This window comes from Portunus trituberculatus, chromosome 30 (genome assembly GCF_017591435.1).
Source record: "Portunus trituberculatus isolate SZX2019 chromosome 30, ASM1759143v1, whole genome shotgun sequence".
In the NCBI taxonomy this organism is placed as follows: domain Eukaryota; kingdom Metazoa; phylum Arthropoda; class Malacostraca; order Decapoda; family Portunidae; genus Portunus; species Portunus trituberculatus.
Genome location: NC_059284.1, coordinates 1349686 through 1375475, shown reverse-complemented (window position 1 = coordinate 1375475; position 25790 = coordinate 1349686). Strand labels below are relative to the sequence as shown.

The 25790-nt window shown below is 40.1% G+C and overlaps 1 protein-coding gene across 4 annotated transcripts in view; it reads right to left on the bottom strand.

Moving 5' to 3' along the window:
* Nucleotides 1-25786, bottom strand: part of LOC123510722 (GRIP and coiled-coil domain-containing protein 2-like) — a 36525-nt gene extending 10739 nt beyond the window's left edge. For 2 of the 4 annotated variants that reach the window (XM_045266057.1, XM_045266055.1), the window contains exons 1-10: nucleotides 25536-25693; nucleotides 24340-24968; nucleotides 24031-24135; nucleotides 18905-19015; nucleotides 14979-18315; nucleotides 14343-14523; nucleotides 13890-13992; nucleotides 13400-13522; nucleotides 12844-13080; nucleotides 12449-12559 (exon numbers count right to left, since the gene is read on the bottom strand). In XM_045266057.1, the coding sequence (XP_045121992.1) occupies nucleotides 12449-12559; nucleotides 12844-13080; nucleotides 13400-13522; nucleotides 13890-13992; nucleotides 14343-14523; nucleotides 14979-18315; nucleotides 18905-19015; nucleotides 24031-24135; nucleotides 24340-24900 (4869 nt within the window). In that variant the 5' untranslated portion in view covers nucleotides 24901-24968; nucleotides 25536-25693. Of the gene's footprint in view, nucleotides 1-12448; nucleotides 12560-12843; nucleotides 13081-13399; nucleotides 13523-13889; nucleotides 13993-14342; nucleotides 14524-14978; nucleotides 18316-18904; nucleotides 19016-24030; nucleotides 24136-24339; nucleotides 24969-25535; nucleotides 25694-25725 lie in introns of those variants that run through there. The other 2 variants (XM_045266056.1, XM_045266058.1) reach the window with 2 other exon arrangements.
* Nucleotides 25787-25790: the final 4 nt, after the last annotated feature.

Here is a 25790-nt window from a genome sequence, read left to right as displayed (position 1 = left end):
AAGGGCAAGCTGTAGAACCGTCGGCAGTGGATGTGGAAGGGCCAGCTGTAGCAGGGTCGGCAGGTGTGACAGGGACGACATATCTGACAGGCTTGAAGAACGAGTGGATGGAGGAGTTTGTTTTTTTGTTTTTTCATCATAGATTTCTTGATAAATCTTGACATTTTTCTCTACGTCATGAGCCACTTTGCTACTCCTGGCAGGATTTGGGTCATGTTCCTTCAGGGTTTCCAGAACTCTTTCGATACCACCGAGACATTCCCTAAGTTTTGATGCCCAGGCCACGCACAGGTTCTTCTTCCTCGTCTCCTTCTTTTTCTGCCTCCTGTGATACCTTGTCTAGCTCTATAAGTTCATCATTTGAGAGAGGTTCAGCATGGCTTTCCAAAAGATCTAGAACATCATCATCATCAAATTCATCGAAGCCAGCCCTATGCACAGATTTACTGTCATTTCTGATTGCCCCAATGTCTTCTTCAGTGAAGTCTGGGAAGTCATGCACGCATTCTGGCCATACTTTATTCCACGCCAAGTTCATGGTAGACGTCTTTGCTTCATCCCAAGATGACTTGATGTTATCTAAGGCGTGCTTGATGTTATACGACTTCCAACATTCTCTGATAGTTGGCTTGCCAGGCCCATCTGTGACCTTTATCAGTTCCTGCATGGTTTGCCTCTGGTAGTAGGCTTTAAATGTTTGCCATAATTATTATGAATATATTTGTGCTTACAATAGACCCTTCAATATTCCATTTATTCATCTAATTAGTAATGCATGTAAGTAATATGTAATGCAGTTAAAAAAAAAGGGGGGAGGGGAAGAGATAACAGGCTCCAAGGGTGGTCAAGTTAAAGTCAGTACTGTGAGTGGCGGGGAGGTGTGGTGTGGATGACGTCATCACCCCTGCTCCCCCGCACTGGGCCCTCTCGGATGACATGAGCGGATACCGTATCTGTGAATTTTTCTTACTGTATATCAAATCAAGGGTAGTAATTTCCAAATACCGTAACTGTGAATTTACCGGATAAAGAACTACCGTATAATGAGGACTTACTGCACTTCTCCTATATTTTCTATTTTACATAGGAGTCTTCTATGTGGTACTCTGTCAAAAGCTTTTATAATATTTAAATACACTGTGTCTACCTATCTATCTCTCCCTTGTACCTCATCCGTAACCTGTGTACAGAAACTTATTAGATTTGTTATACATGATCTTCCTTTTCTAAATCAAAATTGGGAGTTGTTTATGATTACATTTTCCTCCAGATAATCTAGCAATTTTCTTTTAATTGTAATTTCATAGAGCTTTCCCACAACACTAGTCAGTGACACAGATCTATAAATTCAAGAGCTCGGTTCTTTTCCCTCCTTTATACATTGGGACTATATTTACTGTTTTCCATTCCCTTGGTAGTTTCTGTTCCATTAATGATCTGTTGATCAAATCCCAAATTGGGTCTACCAGTTGTTCTCTACATTCTCTCAGTGTCCATCCTGACACTCCATCTGGCCCCATGCTTTTCTTACATCCACCTTTTCTAGTAATTTGCTGATTTCCTGTTTATGCACCTTAATGCTTCATAACCCTTCCTGCATCACTTTGTCATTTGGTTCTTTGAAATCTCCGTCTGCATCAAATATACTGATCTAAAGCTCTCATTCTCTTAATTAACTTGGTGATGGACTCTTGGTTCATCAGTTCACTCATTCTTCCCTTGTTTCATATACCCTGTTTCTCTTAATTAACTCCGTGATGGCCTCTTGGTTTGTCATTTTTCTAATCATGTACTTGTAGAATAGTTTGGGTTCCTCTCCACATCTTTCTATGACATTCCTTTCAAACTTTCTCTCCTCCTCCCTCCTTATTCTAATATAATTGTTTTGTGCCTCATTATAATGCTTCCTATTGTCTTCATTTCTCTGCTTCCTTTATTTCTTCAAGGCAGCATCCTTTCTCTTCTTAGCTTTCATGCACATACTGTTATATTATTTTACTTGTCTAGAAATATTTCATACTTCACTTGAACTATCTTGCCTTGCATAGTTTCTTTCCAATTTATACTACAAAAGTACTTACTTAAACCTTTAAAATTTGTCTTGGCATGATTCAGTATTTCTTGCTTGTGTTCCCCATTTCAACTCAAAATTTCCTGATCCTTCAATTCAACTTCTAGGACTATGTCATCACTTTTCCCATTGGGCTATGTTGTTTGATGATTGGACAAAGCTTTGTTTTCTTTTCATGAATATCAGCTTTAACACAAATGGTTCTTCTTCCCCTCTATACCTTGTGTATTCCTTCACCCATTGGTGCATTGTGTTTACCATTGCCAGTTGTAACACTTCTTCCCCCAACATCCAGCAGAACTATTTAATTCCATTTCCTTCCAATTAACGTGTTTTCAGTTCAGCCCCCACAAGTAGTTTTTTTTTCTCTCCTTTTTTTTATGAAAGATGGGAAGCTGGAAAAAAAAAAAAAAATCACTTGATTGCCAGTTCCTTAAAAGGTTAATAGAGTTAGCCAAATTCTGGGACAAATGTCTTGAAACCTCCCTCTTAAAAGAAGTCAAGTCATAGGAATATGGAAATACAGAAGCAGGCAGGGATGTCCAGAATGACTGAGAGTACAGGTTAACTCTTGCATTAGAGAGTTGGAAAGAATAGAGGTGAGAGGAAGAAGAAAGCCTTGTGCAGTGAGGCTGCAAGAGGAGGGGAGGCATGCAGTTAGCAAACCAAGAAGAGCAGTTTTTCTGTCGGTTCTTAGCATACTGTCAAAGCACTTCAACACTTCATTTTGCATTTCCTTGTATACCTCAAGCTTCAATGTATTAGTCTTTGGTGGCACATATGTTACTATGATTTTCCTCCTTTCCTCCCACTGGTCCTAATTGTTATACTGTACTTAAAACCTCAGCCAGTCCACCTCCATACTGTACTTCTTCCATGTATATATCCTCCCTAGCTATTATCAACACTTTTCCTGCTTTTCCTCTTCTGTCTCTCCTCCAAACATTATATCCCTGTTTTTTGTTTTTTTTTATTTACTTGAATGTCTTCATTTAACTTTGTTTCTGTTACACATACATCATCTGGTCCTTTTTCCAATATATAGTCTCTCACTTCCAACATTCCTGATATAAACCCATCTATGTTTGTATACATGACTGTTAATGTCTTCCTTCCCTTCCTGGACATACTATTTCCTCAGCCTCATGTCTAGTACTCTCCAGTAAAATTTCTTCCTCTCATTCTCTGTCCTCTGATTTTTTTTCTTTAGCTTCCTTTCTTAGTTCTCTCTCTTTTCTCTTTCTTTCAGGTTCATATCCCTCTTTATCCACATGGTGTTACATTTTGTATCTGCAGCCAGTTTTCCTGTCCTCGCCAGTATTTCTTCAACCCCTACTTGGGATCTCAGTTTAACTTAATGACCTTATGGATCCCTCCCTGTATTTTCTAAGCATGTGTATTTACCCAGTTGTATTTACCTAGTTGTATGTTACAGAGTTTGAACAGGACACATAGTGACCTGTCTCCATATCTACATTTGTCTAACTTCTTAAATTTGTGCACACTTTCTGCTGTTAGCTACAATCTCTTCACTTAATCCATTCCAGATGTCTACTGTCCTATGTGGAAAACTGAACTTCTTGATATTCCTATAACACTGACTTTTCATGATATTCTTGGAATGTCCTCTTGTTTGTCTGTCTCCCTGCTCTGTCAGTGTTACCAGGTTTTGTCTATCTATCTTCTCCATACGGTTTACTAACTTATACATCGTCATTAGGTCTCCTCTTTCCCGTCTATCCTTCAAAGTTAGTAGCTCCATCTCCTTCAGTCTTTCTTCATAGGGAAGATCTTTTATTTCAGGGACCATCTTTGTAGCAGCCCTTTGTATCCTTTCTAGTTTCTTGATATCTTTCTGTCTATATGGTGATCATACCACTGCTGCATATTCTAGTCTAGGTCTTATCATAATGGTTAATATCTTTTTCATCATACTTTTATTCATGTAATTGAATGCTACCCTGATGTTCGTTAGTGTCTTGTATGTTGAAGCAAATAATCCATTTATATGTCTTTCTGGAGTCAGGGTGTCTTGTATAATCACTCCCAGGTCTTTCTCTTCTCTTCTTTTCATTATGATCTCTTCTCCCATTTTATATTTCCATGTAGGTCTTCTATTACTTTTGCCCATTTCCATTACGTGACATTTCTTAGTATTAAATTCTAATTTCTACTTCTGGCTCTATCTCCAGATCTTATCAATATCTTTCTGTAATTCCATACAATCATTTGGGTTTTTGATAACTCTCAAAACTTGGAATCATCTGCAAACAAATTTATGTAGCTGCTCAGACCCTCTTGTATATCGTTGACATATATTTGGAACATTATTAGTGCCAACACCGAACCCTGTGGTACGCCACTGGCTACAGTGCTCCAACTTGATGTTGTATCTCTTATCACTGTCCTCATTTCCCAAGATATTTCCCTTAATACTGCCCATGTGTTCTATTTTCCATAGGAGTCTTCTGTGTGCTACTCTGTCAAAAGCCTTTTTAATATCTAGATACACTGCATCTACCCATCCATCTCTTCCTTGTACTTCATCTATTACTCTTGTATAAAAGCTTAGTAAGTTTGTTATACATGATCTTCCTTTTCTAAAACCAAATTGGGAGTTATTAATGATTTCATTTCTCTCCAGATATTCCAATTTCACAGATCTTACCCACCACACTAGTTAGTGACACTGGTCTATAATTTAGGGGCTCAATAATTTTTCTTCCTTTGTATAATGGAACTATATTGGCTTTTTCATTCCTTTGGTACCTTCCCTTCCCTTAAAGAGTTGTTAATTACATCCCAAATTGGTTCTGCCAGTTGCTCACTACATTCCCTTAGTGTCCATCCTGACACTCCATCTGGTCCCATTGCCTTCCTCACATCCACCTTTTCTAGCAATTCTCTAATTTTCTGTTTTCTTACCACGATGTCTCTTAATCCTTCCTGTGCCGCTGGGTTGATTGGCTTTATAAACTCTCCCTCTTCATTAAATATTGATTTAAAGCTCTCATTCATAAGTTCATTCATTTCTTCTGATGTTTCATATATCGTATTCCCCTTAATCAACTTAGTAATGGTCTCTCTGTTTGTCATTTTACCATTTATATACTCATAAAAAAGCTTTGGTTCTTTTTCACATCTTTTCATTACATCCTTTTCAAAGTTTCTCTCCTCCTCCCTTCTTAGCCTAATGTATTCATTTCATGCCTCTTTATACTGCTTCCTATTTATTTTATTACGTTGCCTTCTTCATTTTTTCCATGCTGCATCCTTGCACTTTTTAGCTTTTGCACATATAGCATTATACCAGGTGTGTTTGCTCTCTTTTACTCTATATTCAGGAACATATCTCTTTACCCCCTCATTATACTTGTCTAGAAATATATCATACTTTCCTTAAATTGTCTTTCCATGCATAATTTCTTTCCAATCAATACTACCAAAATAATTTTTTAATCCCCCAAAATTTGATTTAGTGTGGTTCCATCTCTTGTGTTTGTGTCCCTCATTATATTCCAAAATTTGCCGATCCTCTAATTCGATTTCTAGGACCACATGGTCACTTTTTCCTATTGGAGTATGATATTTGATGTTTGGACATGACTCCGGTTTTTTAGTAAATACCAAATCCAGCATTGATGGATCATCTTCCCCTTTATATCTTGTATAATCTTTCACCCATTGGTCCAATGTGTTTACCATTGCCAGTTGTAGCACATTATCCCCCCAAATGTCCAGCGCAACTGCTTGCATCCATTTCTTCCCAATTGATGTGTTTGCAGTTTAGATTTCCCACGAGCAACACTCTTCTATCCTTCCTTAGCATGTTATCTATGCAATTTAGTATTTACTTCCTTTTGCATTTCCTTATGTACATCAAGCCTCCATGTATTAGTCTTCGGTGATACATATGCAACTATGATACAGGCAATCCCCGCTTAATGAAGGGGTTACGTTCCTAAAAAAAAAAACTTTGTTAAGCGAAACTTCGTTAAGCGAACTGATTATAACAAGTTTAACCCCTGACTTACACTTCCATTGAGAGTAAACAAAACGAGAGTGCATCATAGTACAGTGAAAGGTTTAATGAAAGTAAAAATTATGAAGTTAAACATTTACGCAGTTTGATTTAAGTCATTATAATGTACACTAATGTATGTATGTACGTAACTTTATAATGTTGATGATCTTATATTTATGAAGGGAGGGGGAGTGAAACGGGAATGACACTAACTGGCAACCTGTGGAATGTAAACAAAGGGTGCATCATTGTATCACATACAAAACTTATGTACCACATTTCTGCAAGGCTTTCCATTTTATCCATTGTAGAGTCACAAGTTCAGGTGGTTCTTTTAGCTTGCAAGGAAGATACATTCTCACCAGCCTTCTTAATAGTCTGCTGACTTGAAAATAGTAGAGACAGTAGATGGAATCAAGATGGTGGCGAGCAATGCTATTAGTTTTCTCGCCTCTCGTGTCTGAGAATAATATCCAGCTTCACTTCAAGAGTAAGAGACTTCCTGGTCTTCCTAGCAACGTTAGGCGACATTGCGGGGCATTTTGGTGGTAAGTTAAGGAAGGGAAGACAAGCTGGTGCTGACGCTGTTATTGTTTTGAACAGGGGGAGTGAGTGGTGCGTGTGTTGTTCACGATAGGCGCTGGTGTATTCAAAAGCTTGTTGGCTTGTGTGATACGACGGTGCTTTCAAACTTGGAAAAAATTACCTGGATAAAACTTCATTAAAGCGAGTTTGGTGTTCGTTAAACGAGCAGATGGTAGTAAAATGAAACCTTCGTTGTAGCAAAATTTCGTTGTGTGAACCTTCGTTAAGCAGGGGTTGCTTGTACTCCTTTTTTCCCTCCCATTGGTCCTTATTGTTATACTTAAAACCTCTGACTGTATCTCTTCCACATATATATTCTCCCGAGTCATGATCAATACTCCTCCTCCTGCTTTTCCCTTTCTGTCTCTCGTCCAAACACTGTATCCTTGCTCTTTAAATTTCACTTGGACATCTTCATTTAATTTTGTTTCTGTCATACATACCACATCTGGTCCTTTTTCCAATATATAATCTCTCACTTCCAAACTTCCTGATATAAACCCATCTATGTTTATATACATAACTCTTAATGCTTTCCTTCCCCTTCCTGAATATACCATTTCCTCAGTCTCATGTCTAGCATTCTCTAGTGTGTGTGTGTGTGTGTGTGTGTGTGTGTGTGTGTGTGTGTGTGTGTGTGTGTGTGTGTGTGTGTGTGTGTGTGTGTGTGTGTGTGTGTGTGTGTGTGTGTGTGTGTATTTACCTAGTTGTAGTTTTACAGGGCCTGGGCTTTATGCTCGTGTGGCCCCGTCTCCATATCTACACTTATCCAATCTTACTTTAAAAGTATGCACACTCGTTGCAGACACTACTTCTTCATTTAAACTGTTCCACGTCTCAATAAATATGGCTTACTGGTTGATTGTTTTCTTCCATCATCACTCCTAAGTCCTTTTCCTTTTTAACTTTCTCCAGTTCTACTCCATCTCCCATCTTAGAGATTCCCACAGGTCGTCTTTCACTCTTTCCCATTTCCATGACATGGCTTTTGTTCACAATGAATTCCATTTCCCACTTCTTACTCCATTCCCAGATATTATTTAGGTCTTCTTGCAGTATTTCACAATCCTCCTTTTGCTTTATAACTCTGCACAGTTTCGTATCATCTGCAAACAGATTTATGTAGCTGTTCACTCCTGGCATATCGTTAATATAAATGAGGAAAAGTATTGGTGCCAATACTGACCCCTGTGGCACTCCACTTTTTACTGCTCTCCATTTGGACTTCATATCTTTAACTACCGTCCTTATTTCTCTCCCCCTCAAGTAATTTTCTATCCATCTCAATGTGCTTCCTTTTAAGCCATCCTTCTCCTCTAACTTCCATAGCAATCTTGCATGTGACACTTTGTCAAATGCCTTTTTTAAATCCAAGTAAATAAAGTCAACCTATCCCTCTCTCTCTTGTACTCTATCAACTATTCTAGAATAAAAACTCAATAAATTAGTTACACAAGACCATCTTTTTCTAAAACCAAATTGGCTATTTGATATTTATTTGTTGTCTTCAAGGAATTCGATCCATTGTTTCTTTATTATTCTTTCACACATCTTGCATATTACACTAGTTAGTGATACCGGTCTGTAATTTAAAGGTTCTTCCTTCCTTCCGCTCTTATATATGGGAACCACCTCAGCTCTTTTCCATTCTACTGGTACTGTTCCATTTTCTATTGAGCATTTTATGATGTTGTATATAGGACTTGCTAGTTATTCCCTACATTCTTTCAGTATTCTGCCTGAGACTTCATCTGGTCCCATTGCCTTCTCTTCATCCAGTTCCTTCATTAACTCTTTTATTTCAAGCTTGGTTACTTTAATCTCTTTCATATAGATTGTCTCTATTACCCTGTGGCCTTTCAAATTTGGATTCCTTAGTAAAGACCTCCTGGAATTTTTATTTAATAGTTCTGCCATACTTTTGGGTCTTCCACCATCCCGTTCTCTCCTTTTAACCTTTCTATTGTTTCTTTTTGCCTAATTTTTCCATTTATGAATCTACAGAACAATTTTGGTTGCTCCTTACATTTTTCGACAATGTCTTTTTTGAAGTTCTTTTCCTCTTCCTTCCTCACCTTAACATATTCATTTCTCGCTGCCTTGAAATTTTCCTTATTTGCTGGATTTCTATTTCTCCTCCACCTTTTCCATGCTCCATCTCGTTTCTCCTTTGACCTAGCACACCTTGCATTAAACCAATCTTTCTTTCCTTCTTCTTTAGGTCTATATTTTGGGACATATTCCCTGACTCCTGTTTTGTATATTTCCAAAAATAAGTTATATTTCTCTTGCATTGTCTCTGAGTTTTCCATCTCCTTCCAGTCTACGTTTTTAAAATAGTTCTTGAGATTCTCAATATCAGCCTTTCTGTAATTTAATCGGTCTCCTTTGTATGAATCATCTCTATCTTCCTTTCCCTCTTCTATATCCATTTCTAATATTACATGGTCATTCTTTCCCAATGGGCACTTATATCTTATATCATCATTCATTTGTATACCCCTTGTAAAAAGCAGGTCCAATCTCGCTGGCTCGTCGTTTCTTCTGAATCTTGTGTTTTCCTTTACTCTTTGGTCCATCATATTATCTATCATTAGATTCAGGAATCTATCTCCCCAGGCTTCTTCCCCCATACCACTTTCATAATTTTCCCAGTCCACCTCCTTACAGTTGAAATCTCCTACTAATATCACTTTTCTCCTTTCTTTAATGATTCTCGTTAGACTCCTTATTGTGTCATCTATCATGTCTTTATATTCTTGATTGGTCCATAATTTGTTTTTGGTGGCACATATATTCCAATGATTGGTAACTCTTTTTTATTAATATGTATCTTAATATACGGTACTTCTGCTTTTCCTTCCCCACACTCCACTTGGTTTACCACCATCTCTTTCCTTATCATCATGACTCCTCCTCCTCCTTTACCCACTCTGTCTCTCCTCCATATATTATACCTATAATCCATGTCTATTTTTATTGCCTCATTTAATTTTGTTTTAACTAGGCACACAATATCCGGTTCTTCTTTCTTTATGTAATCTCTTAATTTTAATTTACTTGATAAAACCCCATCTATGTTCATATACATCATTTTTAATCTCTTGTTCTTATCATTTTTAATTAAACTTGCTCCATTTGTGTGTGTGTGTGTGTGTGTGTGTGTGTGTGTGTGTGTGTGTGTGTGTGTGTGTGTGTGTGTGTGTGTATTTACCTAATTGTATTTACCTAATTGTAACATACGGGAAAAGAGCTATGCTCGTGTTGTCCCGTCTCCATATCTATTAATGTCCAGCTTTTTCTTAAAATCATGAATATTCCTTGCGTTGACCACTTCCACGTCTAAACTATTCCATGCTTCCACCCTTCTATGAGGGAAGCTATATTTTTCACATCTCTCCTATAAGTGGCCATTTTAGTTTTTTCCCATGCCCTCTCGACATTCTTCCATTCCACATACACAGATCTTCCCTATCCATTTTTCCATGCCAATCATCACTCTGTATATTGCTATCAGGTCTCCCCTTTCTCTTCTGTTTTCCAGGGTTGGAAGTTGCATTCTTTTCAGTCTGTCTTCATAAGTCAAATCTCTTAAGTCAGGCACCATTTTGTTGCAGCCCTCTGTACTTTCTCTAGTTTCCTTATGTGTTTCTTTAAGTTCGAGCCCACTGTATTGTTGCATATTCAAGCCTCGGTCTTATCATTGCAGTAATTATTTTCTTCATCATTTCTTCATCTAGATATACGAACGCCACTCTTATGTTCCTCAATAAGTTCAATACTTCTCCAATTATTTTGTTTATATGTCTCTCTGGCGATAGGTCATTGGTAATTGTCACCCCAAGGTCTTTTTCTTCATGACTGGTTTTATGTCTTCATTTCCTATCTTGTACATACTCCTGATTCTTCTTTCACTCTTGCCAAACTCTATTTTCTTGCATTTTGTCGTGTTGAACTCCATTTGCCATGTACAGCTCCATTTCCATATTCTGTCCAAGTCTTCCTGGAGTAGTTCGCAATCTTTGTCACATCTCACTTTTCTTAACAATTTTGCATCGCCTGCAAATAGGCTCACATAACTGGACACCCCATCCACCATGTCATTTATGTAGACTGCGAACATTACTGGTGCCAACACTGATCCCTGTGGAACTCCACTCTCCACCAATCCCCATTCTGATGGTCTGTCCTTAATTATTGTTCTCATTTCTCTTCCTACCAAAAGTCTTCCATCCATTTTAGTAAACTGCCATGCACTCCTCCTACCATTTCAAGTTTCCAGATCAGTCTCTGGTGTGGTACCTTATCAAAGGCCTTTTTTAAATCCAGATATATTCCATCAGCCCAACCATCTCTTTCCTGTATTACATCTATCACCCTCGAATAGTAACATATCAGGTTTGTCGTGCATGAACGCCCTTTCTAAAACCAAATTGACACTCACAAAGTATGTCATTTTTCTCCAAGAAGTCTGTCCATCTATTCTTCACCACCCTCTCACACATCTTAGCTACCACACTTGTAAGTGACACTGGTCTATAGTTCAATGGGTCTCTCTTGTTACCTGATTTATAGATTGGGACAATGTTAGCTCTTTTCCAGTCTTGGGGCACTACACCTTCCCTTAATGAGGCATCAATTACTTCACAAACTTTTTCTGCCAATTGCTCCTGCATTCTCTTAAAATCCATCCTGATACCCCATCAGGTCCCACAGCTTTTCTCACTTCTAAACTCCCCATCATGTTCTTGATCTCCTCCACAGTTACTTGAAACTCCTTCATAATCCCTTTCTGTTCCATTACCAGTGGTTTGTCAAAAGCAGTCTCCTTTGTGAATACCTTCCGAAAGCATCCATTCATAGCCTCTGCCATTTCCTGGGATCTTCACTGTATACTCCATTTACTTCTAAACTTTCAATACTTTCTCTATTTTTGATGTTGTTGTTCACATGTCTGTAAAAAGCCTTGGTTGGTCTTTACATTTATCAATTATATCCTTTTCTTGTTTCTTTCTTTCTTCTCTTCTAATCAACACATATTCATTTCTTGCTCTTTTGTAACTTTCCCACTGCTTAATCCGTCTTTTCCTTCTCCACCTCTTCCATGCATCCTCTTTTCTTGTTCTAGCCTTTTCACATCTATCGTTAAACCAGTCCTGCTTTCCAACTTCTCTATGTTGTCTTATTGGTACAAATTTTTCTCACCTTCTTTGTATATTTTTATAAATTCCTTCCACTTTTCATTTGCTCCTTAGCACTCTTGAATTTCATCCAATTTGTCTCTTGAAAGAATTTCTTTAGGTTTCCAAAATCTGTCTTGGTGTGTGTGTGTCTTTTTATATTGTTTTTTTGTGTGTGTGTGTGTTTCACTGTTTTGATCTGCTGCAGTCTCTGACGAGACAGCCACTTATCTCACGGAATGACTCAGAGCTCATTATTTCCGATCTTCAGATAGGCCTGAGACCAGGCACACACCACACACCGGGACAACAAGGTCACAACTCCTCAATTTACATCCCGTACCTACTCACTGTTAGGTGAACAGGGGCTACACGTTAAAGGAGACACACCCAAATATCTCCACCCGGCCAGGGAATCGAACCCCGGTCCTCTGGCTTGTGAAGCCAGCGCTCTAACCACTGAGCTACCGGGCACACGCATGTGTGTGTGTGTGTGTGTGTGTGTGCGGTATGTAGATCAATACACTGACAAGCATTAACCTCAGTCATTTATGAGCCACAAGTGAGTAAGATTAAGGACATAAGTACCCTGAGGTGAGCCACAGTGTTGGCCCAGTGCTGCTCTCCTTGTGAGGTTGCCTTCTCCTCCTTGTGATCACTTGCCTTGGCCTTCATCTCCTCCAGCTCTGCTACTGCATTCTAGCAGATATAAATCAGCACTGATAAGTGAACTGACTGATAGAAATCATACTTTGATCAAGTGCACATCTTTAACATTCAAACAAGAAAAGGAAAAATTCACTTTCTACCACAATAAATTAAACTGATGCCAAAACAATCTCACATCCAAATATATGTTTATAAAAAAAAAAACTACTTACTCATAAATACACTAGGTAGTAACAGTATACACAATGCATCAGCAATAAGTATATGTAAACAAATTAGAAAATATGATAAAACATAAGTATACAATTACATACTTTTCTTGACTCTGTCTCCTTCAAAAGTTGTTCCTCAATCTTCTTCAGATCATTCTGCAGGGTCTCAATCTTCCTCTCAGCCTCTACCAGCCTCTCCAGATGGCTGGCTTGGCTCTCCTGGGCAGCCTTGGCTATCACTGACTTTCTCTCCAATTCATTTTGCAAGTTTGTCTGTTCCAGCCAGCGTTTCTCCTTATCATCCTGGAGGGAAGCCACCTGCTCCCTCAAACTCTCCGCCTATCGGGGAATTTATTTTATGTAGTGGTATCTGCATTTTATGGGTTAGGGAAATATATAAATACCACTAGTATTGAAAGCTCATGTTATGATAGAAATTATCATATGTACCATACTAAAAATGTATGAAAAAGGAAATATAGTAATACCATAACATATCAAAATAAAGAAAACATCTAATTATATAATGTCATTAGAAAATATAACAAAATTCAAAACAAAATACTTTGAAATGGAAAATATCTAGAGACACCTAAGAAAACTTACAACTGATGCCACAAAATTTGGTAAGGTAATTAGAGAGCAAAGCTGGCCTCACCTCCCTCCTGGCAGTGTTGATGGCAATGCTTGAAGTGTACTCCAGACTCTCCTTTTCTGCCACAGCCTTGTCCCGCTCCACAGTGCGCTGGTGAGCCTCCTGCCACCCTCGCTCCACCTCATCCTGTCCACAATACAACAAATTTACTCAACTTTACTATCATGAACATATATTTTTTTCTAACACCTGTGTCTCATTTAAGAAATAGCACTAGGACAGTGTTACCTGGCAGAAGACTTTAATTTTGGCTTTTTTTTTATGTGCAGGGGAAACTGGCCAAGGGCAACAAACAATATAAAAAAAGGCCCAGTGGATTGCCAGTTCCCTTACAGATATTAAGAATTATCCAAAAGACAGGGACAAATGTCTTCAAACCCAAGTGGATGCACCAGACCATGGCTAGGATTTAATCTCATGTATCAGCGGATGCCTCTGCCATCAAGCATGCACCATCCCACTGTAAAAAAGTTAACCCTCATCACACACGTACCTGAAGGTTTCGAACTCTCTCCTTGAGGCGGTGAGTGAGACGAGAGCTGCCAATGGAGTCTGAGGGGCTGAGCGAACTGTCCTCCTGTCCATCCTCCAGGGACCTGTGTCACACCCAGTGAGTCACTTTACTGAGTCACCATGAGTCTTTCTCTTTCTCTCCATGAGTCACCACGGAATCCATCTATCAATCTGTCTATTTCAGTATTTCCAACTTGCCCAATCTGTACATCTTTCTCCTTTATTCCATGGGTACAGGCCAAGTAATTTTGTGAGAATGGAAATGCAAATAAGAAGAAACAACTGATGAAAAATTACAAAAGCAAATGAGAGAACAGAAAAAAAAAAAGGGAAGAAAGGATCAAGAACAAAAAACACATGAGAGAAGAAAAAAAATGGAAGGAATAAACAGAAGTGCGAGACTATAAATAGGAACAAGTAAGGCAAAACATACTTCACTTTCCTGTGCAGGTTGTCTTTCTCAGCCTCCACTCTCTCCAGCTGGTCCTTGACAGAGTGCATGTGGCCACTCAGGTTCCTGGAGACACTCACCACCTCCTGAAGCCTTGCCGCAAGACAGTCATTCTCCCGCACCAAAGACACAATGCGCTCCTGTAGTGCCTCTTTCTCTAATTCTAAGGGAGCACATAGTCAAATCAACATCATACTTTCTTCCAAGTCATACAAATTAGTGTTAGGACTGCATTTTCCTGTTTTGATGCCCATTTTGACTACAATGAATGTCAATGGAGCTTTAAAGGTGTTTTTATGATTATACTGATTATCATATGAGTTACAAATTACCACTGAGGAAAAAGCATAAAAACTGAACCAATAATCTATGTGTTTTTTGTGTCTTTATAAAGCTCTTTAAGAATACAAGTATCAGATAAACAATGGAAAAGTTGATCATACTAATATAAAAATCCAGCCTAAACTAGGAAGTTTATGTGTTAGAAAATGTATAGTAAATAAAAATATACACATTGTTCAAAACATGAGAGAGTAAGGAATCTAATTCTAATGCTAAGTTATAATTGGCACCAACAACAATGAAATCCCATTTGTACAAGACTAACTTGCCACCCACCTGCCTCTTGCAACACCCGAGTCCTAGCTTCCTTTTCCTTCCTCAGTGCAGCATCAAGAAGCCTCTGTGTCTCTGGATCCAACACCACACTGCTTCTCTTCCTTTTCTCCCTGGCAGTGTCATTCCTCATGTCTGGCAACCCCTTCCTACTGGATACACTGCCACCACTGTGCTGGGAAGTGTCCTCCACGTAGCTCCTGCTGCTTCCTGCTTGGTCTGGTGAGACAGATGCTGATCCTGACTGATCTTGAGGCAATGATGGCAAAAGTTGACCGATGCTTGAAGGTCTTGTGGGCTGTCTTCTCTCGATTTCTGACATTCTTGAACTCTCCAGAGCTTCCTTTTGCTTTCCATTTGGTGAACTGTCCATAGCTACATCTCCTGGAATTTCTTTGAAGACTCTGTTACCTTTCTTCACTTTACCTTCTGTTGCTCTAGGTGTCTCATCTTCTGTAACCTGAGGCACGTCACTACCCGATGAGCTTCCTGCATCTTCCTGTGCCTCTTCACCCTTGTGCTGTGCAACATGTAACTTCTTCTCAAGAGAACTGTTCTGGTTAATCAATATTTCTATTCTCTTCTGCTGTTGTTGTATGGATGACTTGAGGTCCTGGTTCTCTTGGGAAAGCTGAGTCAGTCTGGCATCAGGTTCTACAGAGGCAGCAGGCAGTGAAGCAGAGGCAAGCTTCTCCCCTATGTTTTGCATCACTCTAACATTTTCCTCCATGATTTTGATGAACGCTGACTCTCGGTTACTTTCTGAAGTCTTTGATAACAGCTTCAGTTCACTCAGGCTACTGGCAATCACTTTGTTCTGAGCCACTAGAGCCTCCAGCTGCTGCACCTGTGAATGCTTACTGCAGGTTGAGGATTCCTTACTAATCGTACTCTCTGCTGACACGGTTCCATTTCCTTTCCTCTCTGACACTTCACCAAGAGCATCACCAGGTTCTACCACACTCCTGGGAGAAATCTCTGACTGCTGACTGGCCTGGATGTCTTCTCTAGGAGTCTTTATCAGACTCATTTTGTCATCATCTGTGCTAATATTTTCATCTGAACTCAACATGTGTAGAGGGAGATCCTTGAGATGAGGACGAGAAGCAAGAGATTCTTCAGCAGTGAGAGGAAATACAAGCCTTCCATTGTTCTTATCAGGATATTCTTCATTTTTCTTGGTTGTGATGAAGGGGAGTGAAATGTTACTGTTTGGAAGGGATGCTTTGCTTGCACTGGTGGTTACTTGCTTATCGGGAGAGATAGATACATGCTGTGATACTGTGGTGGTCTGATCCACTACTGATGTTGCACTGGTTTTGTTCAACTTAGTGCTAGTGTCACCTTCCCTTTCCATCTCTCCATCAAGTGTGTCTGTTTGGCAACACATCTCTGCCTTACCCGTTTTGGCTGCATCGTTTTTGTCACTTAGTTTATGTGTCAAGGTCTGATTGAGATCACTGAGGATTTGTATTCGAGCTTCCAGTCGGGTACTCTCGAAGTCTCTCTCAGAAGCTTCGTTGCTCAGCTTAAATTCAAGCATCTTCTTTTCTTCAGTAAGTTTGTTTACCTTTTGTTGCAGCCTGTCTAATTCCTTCATGGTGCTGCTGTGCTCAGTCAGACTCTCACCAATGGAGGAAACACTTACTTCTTCAATTGTACTCTGGCTCTTTTGTGTCCTTGGTGAATCTTTCTGGCTAGTCTCAACATGCCTCTCTTTCTCAATTATATTGACCAACTGTTGGTTCTGCTTTGTTAGGCGATCAATTTCAGATTTAAGGGAATTTACTGTGTCCTCTTGATGAGATGAAGACTGTGATGTTCTATCAGCTGCCTCACTAATCATGTTCTCAAGTTCACCACCAGTCTCTTTATTCTTTTGTGTAATATCTTCCATTTTTGGTGATGCTGTTAATACTTCAAAGGCATGATCGTGGTTCTCTCTCTCCTTTGCTTTGCTCTCTCCAGTTTCTATTGCCTCTCTTTCACTCTCCTTTGGTTCTTCATTGGCTTCATTAATGCAAAACGTGACACCCTTGAGGGCCTTTGCTCTCCCATGGTCCAGATCTTTGTCTTCATCAAGACAAATCTTAAGTGACTCATTCTCTTTATCCAAGGACTGAAGTTTTGCCTCAAGTGCCAGTTTTTCCTGATCAACTTTAAGAATAGACTCACTTGTCATGCCCAGAAGGAACTTGTGCAGTTGCTGGTTCTCTTTTACAAGTTCCTGAATTGTTGCATTGATAGAATTAATCTCACTGCTGAGGCCGCTGTCCCCCAGGCCGGGTATGTCAGCTTCATCCGTCTGCAGCTCAGTGATCTTGTCATCATTTTCTATGCTCTCCATGGTTAGACTTGGAAATTCATCCTGGTTTTCATTAATCATGCTGAGATAAGCCTCCTGTGAGTTGCTCTTTCTTTTCAAGTGACTCTCTTCTTCATAACTCTTGCTCCTTGCTTTATACTTGCCATGCTTTGACTTGGATCGCCGCAACTCACCGTCCTCCAAACTCTTGCTCTTGGTCAGTGGTGTGAGTCTCTTCTTAGGTTCATCAAACTGCACAGCCTCCAGCTCTCTCTGCATGGCCCGGTGTGCTATGAGGGACTGCATCCGGGAGTCCAGAGCCTGCTTTCTTGCCATGATGTCATCTATCTCCTTCCTCAGTGATCTGGTCTCCTTCATCAGTGGGTGGTGAAGGGTTTCTTGGCCCTGAAAGCTTTCTGACTGATAGGTTTGGCAACCCATTGCAGTGTGGTGAGGTGAATGGTGCTCCTCACTCATCCTTGGAACCAGGAGAAGTGGATCGGTCTGATTTATGTTATCTTTCTTGTGAACTCTGGAATCAACACCGCATATCAATGACCCTGACATGTGATCTATATTCCTGCTGCTTGATGGGCCATGAGATGTATAGGAGGGCACATTTCTGAGGGACTCCTGGTGAGGTTGCTGAATTATCCTGGCATCAAGAGTGGAGTCAGGACCAGTGTGAGGGCTGTGTGTGAGACCATTACTGTATGTGCCACCCTCCCTGCTATACACCCCAGCACTGTGGACTGGTGAAGATGTGAAGGTAATACTCTTTCCTTCATGACTCTCAGCTAATGTAGTATCTCTGTTTGGGCTGAGAATGTGGGGGTGTGGGTGAGTCTGGGAGGGAGATGCTGTGGCCTGGCGTGGTGAGGAATGATGCAGTGCAATGTTGACGTCAATCATGCCACTCTCTGGCCTGAAGGGGCTCAGTGCCTGCTGGTGTGGTAGTGGTTGTGGTTGTGGTGGTGGTGGTGGTCCATCAGGATGTAGTGGTGAGCCAGTCACTTGTACTTGAGGTGTTGAGGCCTGATATAATAGAGTCATATAATAATCATTAACTCTTTGACTGCTAATGACACAATAAGGCTTGTCAATTTATCTTAGTCCCCCTGAATCATTTCACTTAGCAAATATAAAACTATCTATTTCATAATCAGTGATGTCTTTCAAAATCAGATCAAAACTTATACCAAACCATTTTATCATACAAATAAAAGTCTTACTTGTAGAAGATTTTCTTTCATAATGGTATTCTTTTCACAACATATGTGACAATACAATGAGACAAGAATGTGTTTAATTTTATGTTGCTTTATAAAATGTTTAGGTTAATAATGGTGAGGATAAGGAAAACTAAATGGATGTATATACAAGGTGCTTCACAAGTTTCACAAACAAAGGATGACAGAATGTGAATCAATGAACAGAGACACGAGTCAATAACTGTATAATTACAAATCTGGAAAAGGTAATGAAAACAGAAAAGGTTGAGAGAGAGAGAGAGAGAGAGAGAGAGAGAGAGAGAGAGAGAGAGAGAGAGAGAGAGAGATTATATAGGTACTCCATGTAAGTATGAAATAGTGTTGAAGGGAGAAGGGGGCAGCAACACACTCACCAGAAGGGGATGTTGCTCGTAGGAGGAGAGTGTGTGAGTTAGGTGGTGAAGGAGACTCAGAATCTCCTCTAGCTTGGCCTCGTCTGTCTTTGCCTCCCCTCCACCAAGCCCCTGCACACAATACACTGGTTAGTAGGCAGGTGTGTGTGTGTGTGTGTGTGTGTGTGTGTGTGTGTGTGTGTGTGTGTGTGTGTGTGTGTGTGTGTGTGTGTGTGTGTGTGTGTGTGTGTGTGTGTAATTCACCATGGTTGCCTGCTGGTCACCTAGCCAGCCTTCCCCATTACGGAGCGAGCTCAAGGCTCACAGACCGATCTTCGGGTAGGACTGAGACCACAGCACACTCCACACACCAGGAAAGCGAGGCCACAACCTCTAGAGTTACATTCCGCACCTATTTACTGCTAGGTGAACGGGGGCTACACATTAAGAGGCGCACCCATTTGCCTCGCTGCTTCCCATAGACCGATCTTTGGGTAGGACTGAGACCACATTACACACAATACACACCGGGAAAGCGAGGCCACAACCCCTCGAGTTGCATCCCGTACCTATCTACTGCTAGGTGAACAGGGGCTACACATTAAGAGGCTTGCCCATTTGCCTCGCCGCGCCGGGACTCGAACCCAGCCCTCTCGATTGTGAGTCGAGTGTGCTAACCACTACACTACGCGGTGTGTGTGTGTGTGTGTGTGTGTATTTACCTAATTGTATTTACCTAATTGTAACATACGGGAAAAGAGCTATGCTCGTGTTGTCCCGTCTCCATATCTACTAATGTCCAGCTTTTTCTTAAAATCATGAATATTCCTTGCGTTGACCACTTCCACGTCTAAACTATTCCATGCTTCCACCCTTCTATGAGGGAAGCTATATTTTTCACATCTCTCCTATAAGTGGCCATTTTAGTTTTTCCCATGCCCTCTCGACATTCTTTCATTCCACATACACAGATCTTCCCTATCCATTTTTCCATGCCAATCATCACTCTGTATATTGCTATCAGGTCTCCCCTTTCTCTTCTGTTTTCCAGGGTCGGAAGTTGCATTCTTTTCAGTCTGTCTTCATAAGTCAAATCTCTTAAGTCAGGCACCATTTTGTTGCAGCCCTCTGTACTTTCTCTAGTTTCCTTATGTGTTTCTTTAAGTTCGAGCCCACTGTATTGTTGCATATTCAAGCCTCGGTCTTATCATTGCAGTAATTATTTTCTTCATCATTTCTTCATCTAAATATCTGACGCCACTCTTATGTTCCTCAATAAGTTCAATACTTCTCCAATTATTTTGTTTATATGTCTCTCTGGCGATAGGTCATTGGTAATTGTCACCCCAAGGTCTTTTCTTCATGACTGGTTTTATGTCTTCATTTCCTATCTTGTACATACTCCTGATTCTTCTTTCACTCTTGCCAAACTCTATTTTCTTGCATTTTGTCGTGTTGAACTCCATTTGCCATGTACAGCTCCATTTCCATATTCTGTCCAAGTCTTCCTGGAGTAGTTCGCAATCTTTGTCACATCTCACTTTTCTTAACAATTTTGCATCGTCTGCAAATAGGCTCACATAACTGGACACCCCATCCACCATGTCATTTATGTAGACCGCGAACATTACTGGTGCCAACACTGATCCCTGTGGAACTCCACTCTCCACCAAGCCCCATTCTGATGGTCTGTCCTTAATTATTGTTCTCATTTCTCTTCCTACCAAAAGTCTTCCATCCATTTTAGTAAACTGCCATGCACTCCTCCTACCATTTCAAGTTTCCAGATCAGTCTCCGGTGTGGTACCTTATCAAAGGCCTTTTTTAAATCCAGATATATTCCATCAGCCCAACCATCTCTTTCCTGTATTACATCTATCACCCTCGAATAGTAACATATCAGGTTTGTCGTGCATGAACGCCCTTTTCTAAAACCAAATTGACACTCACAAAGTATGTCATTTTCTCCAAGAAGTCTGTCCATCTATTCTTCACCACCCTCTCACACATCTTAGCTACCACACTTGTAAGTGACACTGGTCTATAGTTCAATGGGTCTCTCTTGTTACCTGATTTATAGATTGGGACAATGTTAGCTCTTTTCCAGTCTTGGGGCACTACACCTTCCCTTAATGAGGCATCAATTACTTCACAAACTTTTTCTGCCAGTTGCTCCTGCATTCTCTTAAAATCCATCCTGATACCCCATCAGGTCCCACAGCTTTTCTCACTTCTAAACTCCCCATCATATTCTTGATCTCCTCCACAGTTACTTGAAACTCCTTCATAATCCCTTTCTGTTCCATTACCAGTGGTTTGTCAAAAGCAGTCTCCTTTGTGAATACCTTCCGAAAGCATCCATTCATAGCCTCTGCCATTTCCTGGGATCTTCACTGCATACTCCATTTACTTCTAAACTTTCAATACTTTCTCTATTTTTGATGTTGTTGTTCACATGTCTGTAAAAAGCCTTGGTTGGTCTTTACATTTATCAATTATATCCTTTTCTTGTTTCTTTCTTTCTTCTCTTCTAATCAACACATATTCATTTCTTGCTCTTTTGTAACTTTCCACTGCTTAATCCGTCTTTTCCTTCTCCACCTCTTCCATGCATCCTCTTTTCTTGTTCTAGCCTTTTCACATCTATCGTTAAACCAGTCCTGCTTTCCAACTTCTCTATGTTGTCTTATTGGTACAAATTTTTCTCACCTTCTTTGTATATTTTTATAAATTCCTTCCACTTTTCATTTGCTCCTTAGCACTCTTGAATTTCATCCAATTTGTCTCTTGAAAGAATTTCTTTAGGTTTCCAAAATCTGTCTTGGCATAATTCCATCTTCCCACTTTATATTCTTCATTTCTTCTAGATTTCTCTTCATCTATCACCTTGAACTCCAAAACTGCATGATCACTCTTTGCTAAAGGGCACTCCACCCTCATCTCCTCAATGACCATTGGCTCTGTACTAAAGACCAAGTCCAGTCTTGACGATGCTCCCTCTCCTCCAAACCTAGTATCTTCTTTGACCCACTGAGTTAACACATTTTCCATTGCCAGTGTCAATAGTGTATTTCCCCATGTTGTCTCTGATCCTTCCATTGACCAGTCCTCCCAACACACCTCTTTACAATTAAAATCTCCCATCATTATAGTTCGTTCACAGCCACCCAACATTTCTTCCAGACATGTTCCTGTATCACTTATCATTTCTTCATATTCCTGTACTGACCATGCATTTGTCTTAGGTGGTACGTACACCACTATGTAGTGCCTCTTTTTTCCTTCATTAGTTTCTGCTCTGATCTTTGTGTGTGTGTGTGTGTGTGTGTGTGTGTGTGTGTGTGTGTGTGTGTGTGTGTGTGTGTGTGTGTGTGTGTGTGTGTGTGTGTATTTATCTAGTTGTAGTTTTACAGGGCCTGGGCTTTACGCTCGTGTGGCCCTGTCTCCATATCTACACTTATAAAATTTTTCTTTAAAGCTATGCACACTCTTTGCTGACACCACTTCCTCACTCAAACTGCTCCAAGTCTCAACACATCTTTGCAAGAAACTATATTTTTTAACATCTCTCAGACATCTTCCCTTCCTCAGTTCTTTACTATGCAATCTTGTGCTTCTAATGTCATATTCTTCTCTCAGAATCAATTTCTCATTATCCACTTGACCCATTCCGTTAATCAATTTATAAACTTGTATCAGATCTCCTCTCTCCCTTCTTTGTTCCAGGGTTGGTGGATCCATAACCTTTACTCTCTCCTCATATGTCATCCCTTCAAATTCTGGAACCATTCTTGTGGCCATTTTTTGTAGTCTCTCCAGCTTCCTTATGTATTTCTTTTTATGGGGTATCCACACAACTCTTGCATATTCCAATCTGGGTCTTATTATAGTACTTATCAATTTCTTCATCATTTCTTTGTCCATATAGTGAAATGCTAATCCAATATTCCTTAGCAATTTATATGTCTCTCTGAAAATTCTATCAATATGGCTTACCGGTTGATTGTTTTCTTCCATCATCACTCCCAAGTCCTTTTCCTTTTTTTACTTTTTCTAGTTTTACTTCACTCCCAAGTCCTTTTCCTTTTTTTTACTTTTTCTAGTTTTACTCCATCTCCCATCTTATACTGTAGATTCCCACTGGTCATCTTTCACTCTTTCCTATTTCCATGACATGGCTTTTGTCCACATTGAATTCCATCTCTCATTTTTTACTCCATTTCCTGCAATGTGTGTGTGTTTTACTGTTTGATCTGCTGCAGTCTCTGACGAGACAGCCAGACGTTACCCTACGGAACGAGCTCAGAGCTCATTATTTCCGATCTTCGGATAGGCCTGAGACCAGGCACATACCACACACCGGGACAACAAGGTCACAACTCCTCGATTTACATCCCGTACCTACTCACTGCTAGGTGAACAGGGCTACATGAAAGGAGACACACCCAAATATCTCCACCCGGCCGGGGAATCGAACCCCGGTCCTCTGGCTTGTGAAGCCAGCGCTCTAACCACTGAGCTACCGGGCATGTGTGTGTGTGTGTGTGTGTGTGTGTGTGTGTGTGTGTGTGTGTGTGTGTGTGTGTGTGTGTGTGTGTGTGTGTGTGTGTGTGCTACTTGCCACCCAGCTAAACAAGAAGCAAATATTACACCAGCACAGACAGGCTCAGTGATGTTGTTTATCTAATGATCAATAATTCACATGTTTTTTCATTGGACAGAAAATGATCTCAGACTAAGACCAATCTACAAAGCTGTTAATATTTCCAATGACAACAGCATGCAATCTATATAATACACTTTGTTGTATTAGTATCTTTCTGAAGGATATTTTCAGGGAGGACTTACAGTAAATATAAAAATGAGTATCACCTAAGTAAACAGCCTGAACCAAAGCTGCTACCCAACTGCAAAGAAAACAAAAAGCAAAACTACAAATTACCAAGAAACAACTAATCTACTCTAAGAGAAATTACACACTCTTATGTTTCCTTGCTAGAGTTATTTACAAACCTATACACACATTCACACACACACACACACACGTACAACTTTTCAACCATACAATTCTCTCACAAGTCACTTAACTTCTCTCTTAAATTGTAAGGAAAAGGCAGACCCAGACCAGACAAAGACCAGAGGCAAACCTGGTGGAGAGTGTGGGAGGGGTGGGGTAGGGTGGATGGTTGACCCTGAATCCTGCGGTGCTCCAGGATAAGATCGTCCATTGCCCGCAGGTTATGTTGTGTTTCCTGTTGATGCATGGCCAAGGGTGTTGATTTTTACCTAATTGTATTTCTTAAAGGACAGAATCAAGCTCACTAAGTTTAACCTTTGAACTAAGCAATTTCTATCTTCACCACAATCATGATATATTTTCTAATTACCCTGTATTCTCACATAACAGCATATCCTACAGTTTCTAAAAATAGATTTAGCAAATATTAGAAACTGACCTTCAATATAGATGTGAGAAACTTGAACTTTTTCCATACTACAGGATCAATTGAAAGTTCTGAAGAGCTGCCAGTTTCTTTGTACGAGTAGATAGAGGTATTAAAACTGGCTTCATCACAACTGGTCTCAATGACTGTCTCCTCTGCTGCATCCTCATCTGTCACTTCCTCTTCACTTGACATAGCTCGCCCTCTGTGTCTCCTGTCCCCTTCTGAACTGCCATCCAATTCATCATCATCCTGACTCACATCCTCATACCTCCTCAGTCCCCTGTGAGATGCCATGCTGTTCTCTCTTCTGAGGGACCTTCTGCTGCCTGACCGTAGACTCCCTTGTGATGTTACTGTGTGGTTGTCACATGATGGCTCCTCCAAATCAAAGTCAGCAGCCTCTCTACTTCTGCATGACCAGCTAGACTTTTCGCTCCTTTCTGGTGATGATGCAAGACTTTCTTCCGATAAAAACTCTCCTTCTGATTCACAGTTTTCATAATGCCCAGAAAAGCGTTTATCTGAACCAGCAGCATTGTCCTCACTTGGCTCATCCTCACTGCCTTCCATCTCCTCCCCACATCTTCACGTTTCCTCTACCATGGGCTTCCACATTGCCTTCCTGTTTGTGTGGAAGTCTGAAACAAATAATGGTAACAATGGATACTATCAGTGAGATGTGAGCTCTTTTTGACTTGTCTGCTTAGTTTCTAAATTTTCAGTTACAATAATCATGTTGCAATTCCATTTTCTTTGTCATGTCACATCCAAGACCATTTATGCAGGAAAAAGGTTATACCATACAGTTATGCTTGATCAGTGACCCCATGTATCATAAAAGAACAATTATCGTAAAATATATTCATAATGACACGAAGTAATTTGGTATCACATAAATTATATGGCTATGGGAAGTAAGTAACAGAAATTGTACTTAATTCATTACACAAACTGGTCTATGGTAGGGGATTATTTTTTAGCTTCATTCTTCTGCAATTATTAAGTTAGTTCATTCCTTCCATCTCCCTCATTCTTGTAAATAATCACTCAAACAACCTGTGTGCACTAGGCATTGATGAAGCCCACAAGATCAAAAATTGCAACTGTAAAATAAATTACTCCAGTTTTCAGCCAGCCATAAAGAACACCAACATTTGTTTCGGTACTACTGGAGAAAGCAGTCAGTAACTATTTCATTTACTAACCCGGTGAGCTCAAAGCCTGATGGAAGTCGCTTGCTTTTAAGACAGCCCAGAATAGCAAGTAATTACTCTTCATCTACCACCAACGGTCCCTGCCGCCCTTCACACCATGCACATAACAAGCTAACATGACTATGAATAACTTTTTGTGAGGTGATGGTGCACCTAAACAAAGAACCACGTATTAGCTTACTGGGAGCCCAAAGGAAGGCAGGTGCTCCCTCCCACTGACGCCTGTGCCCGCTCTGTTTACTTTTG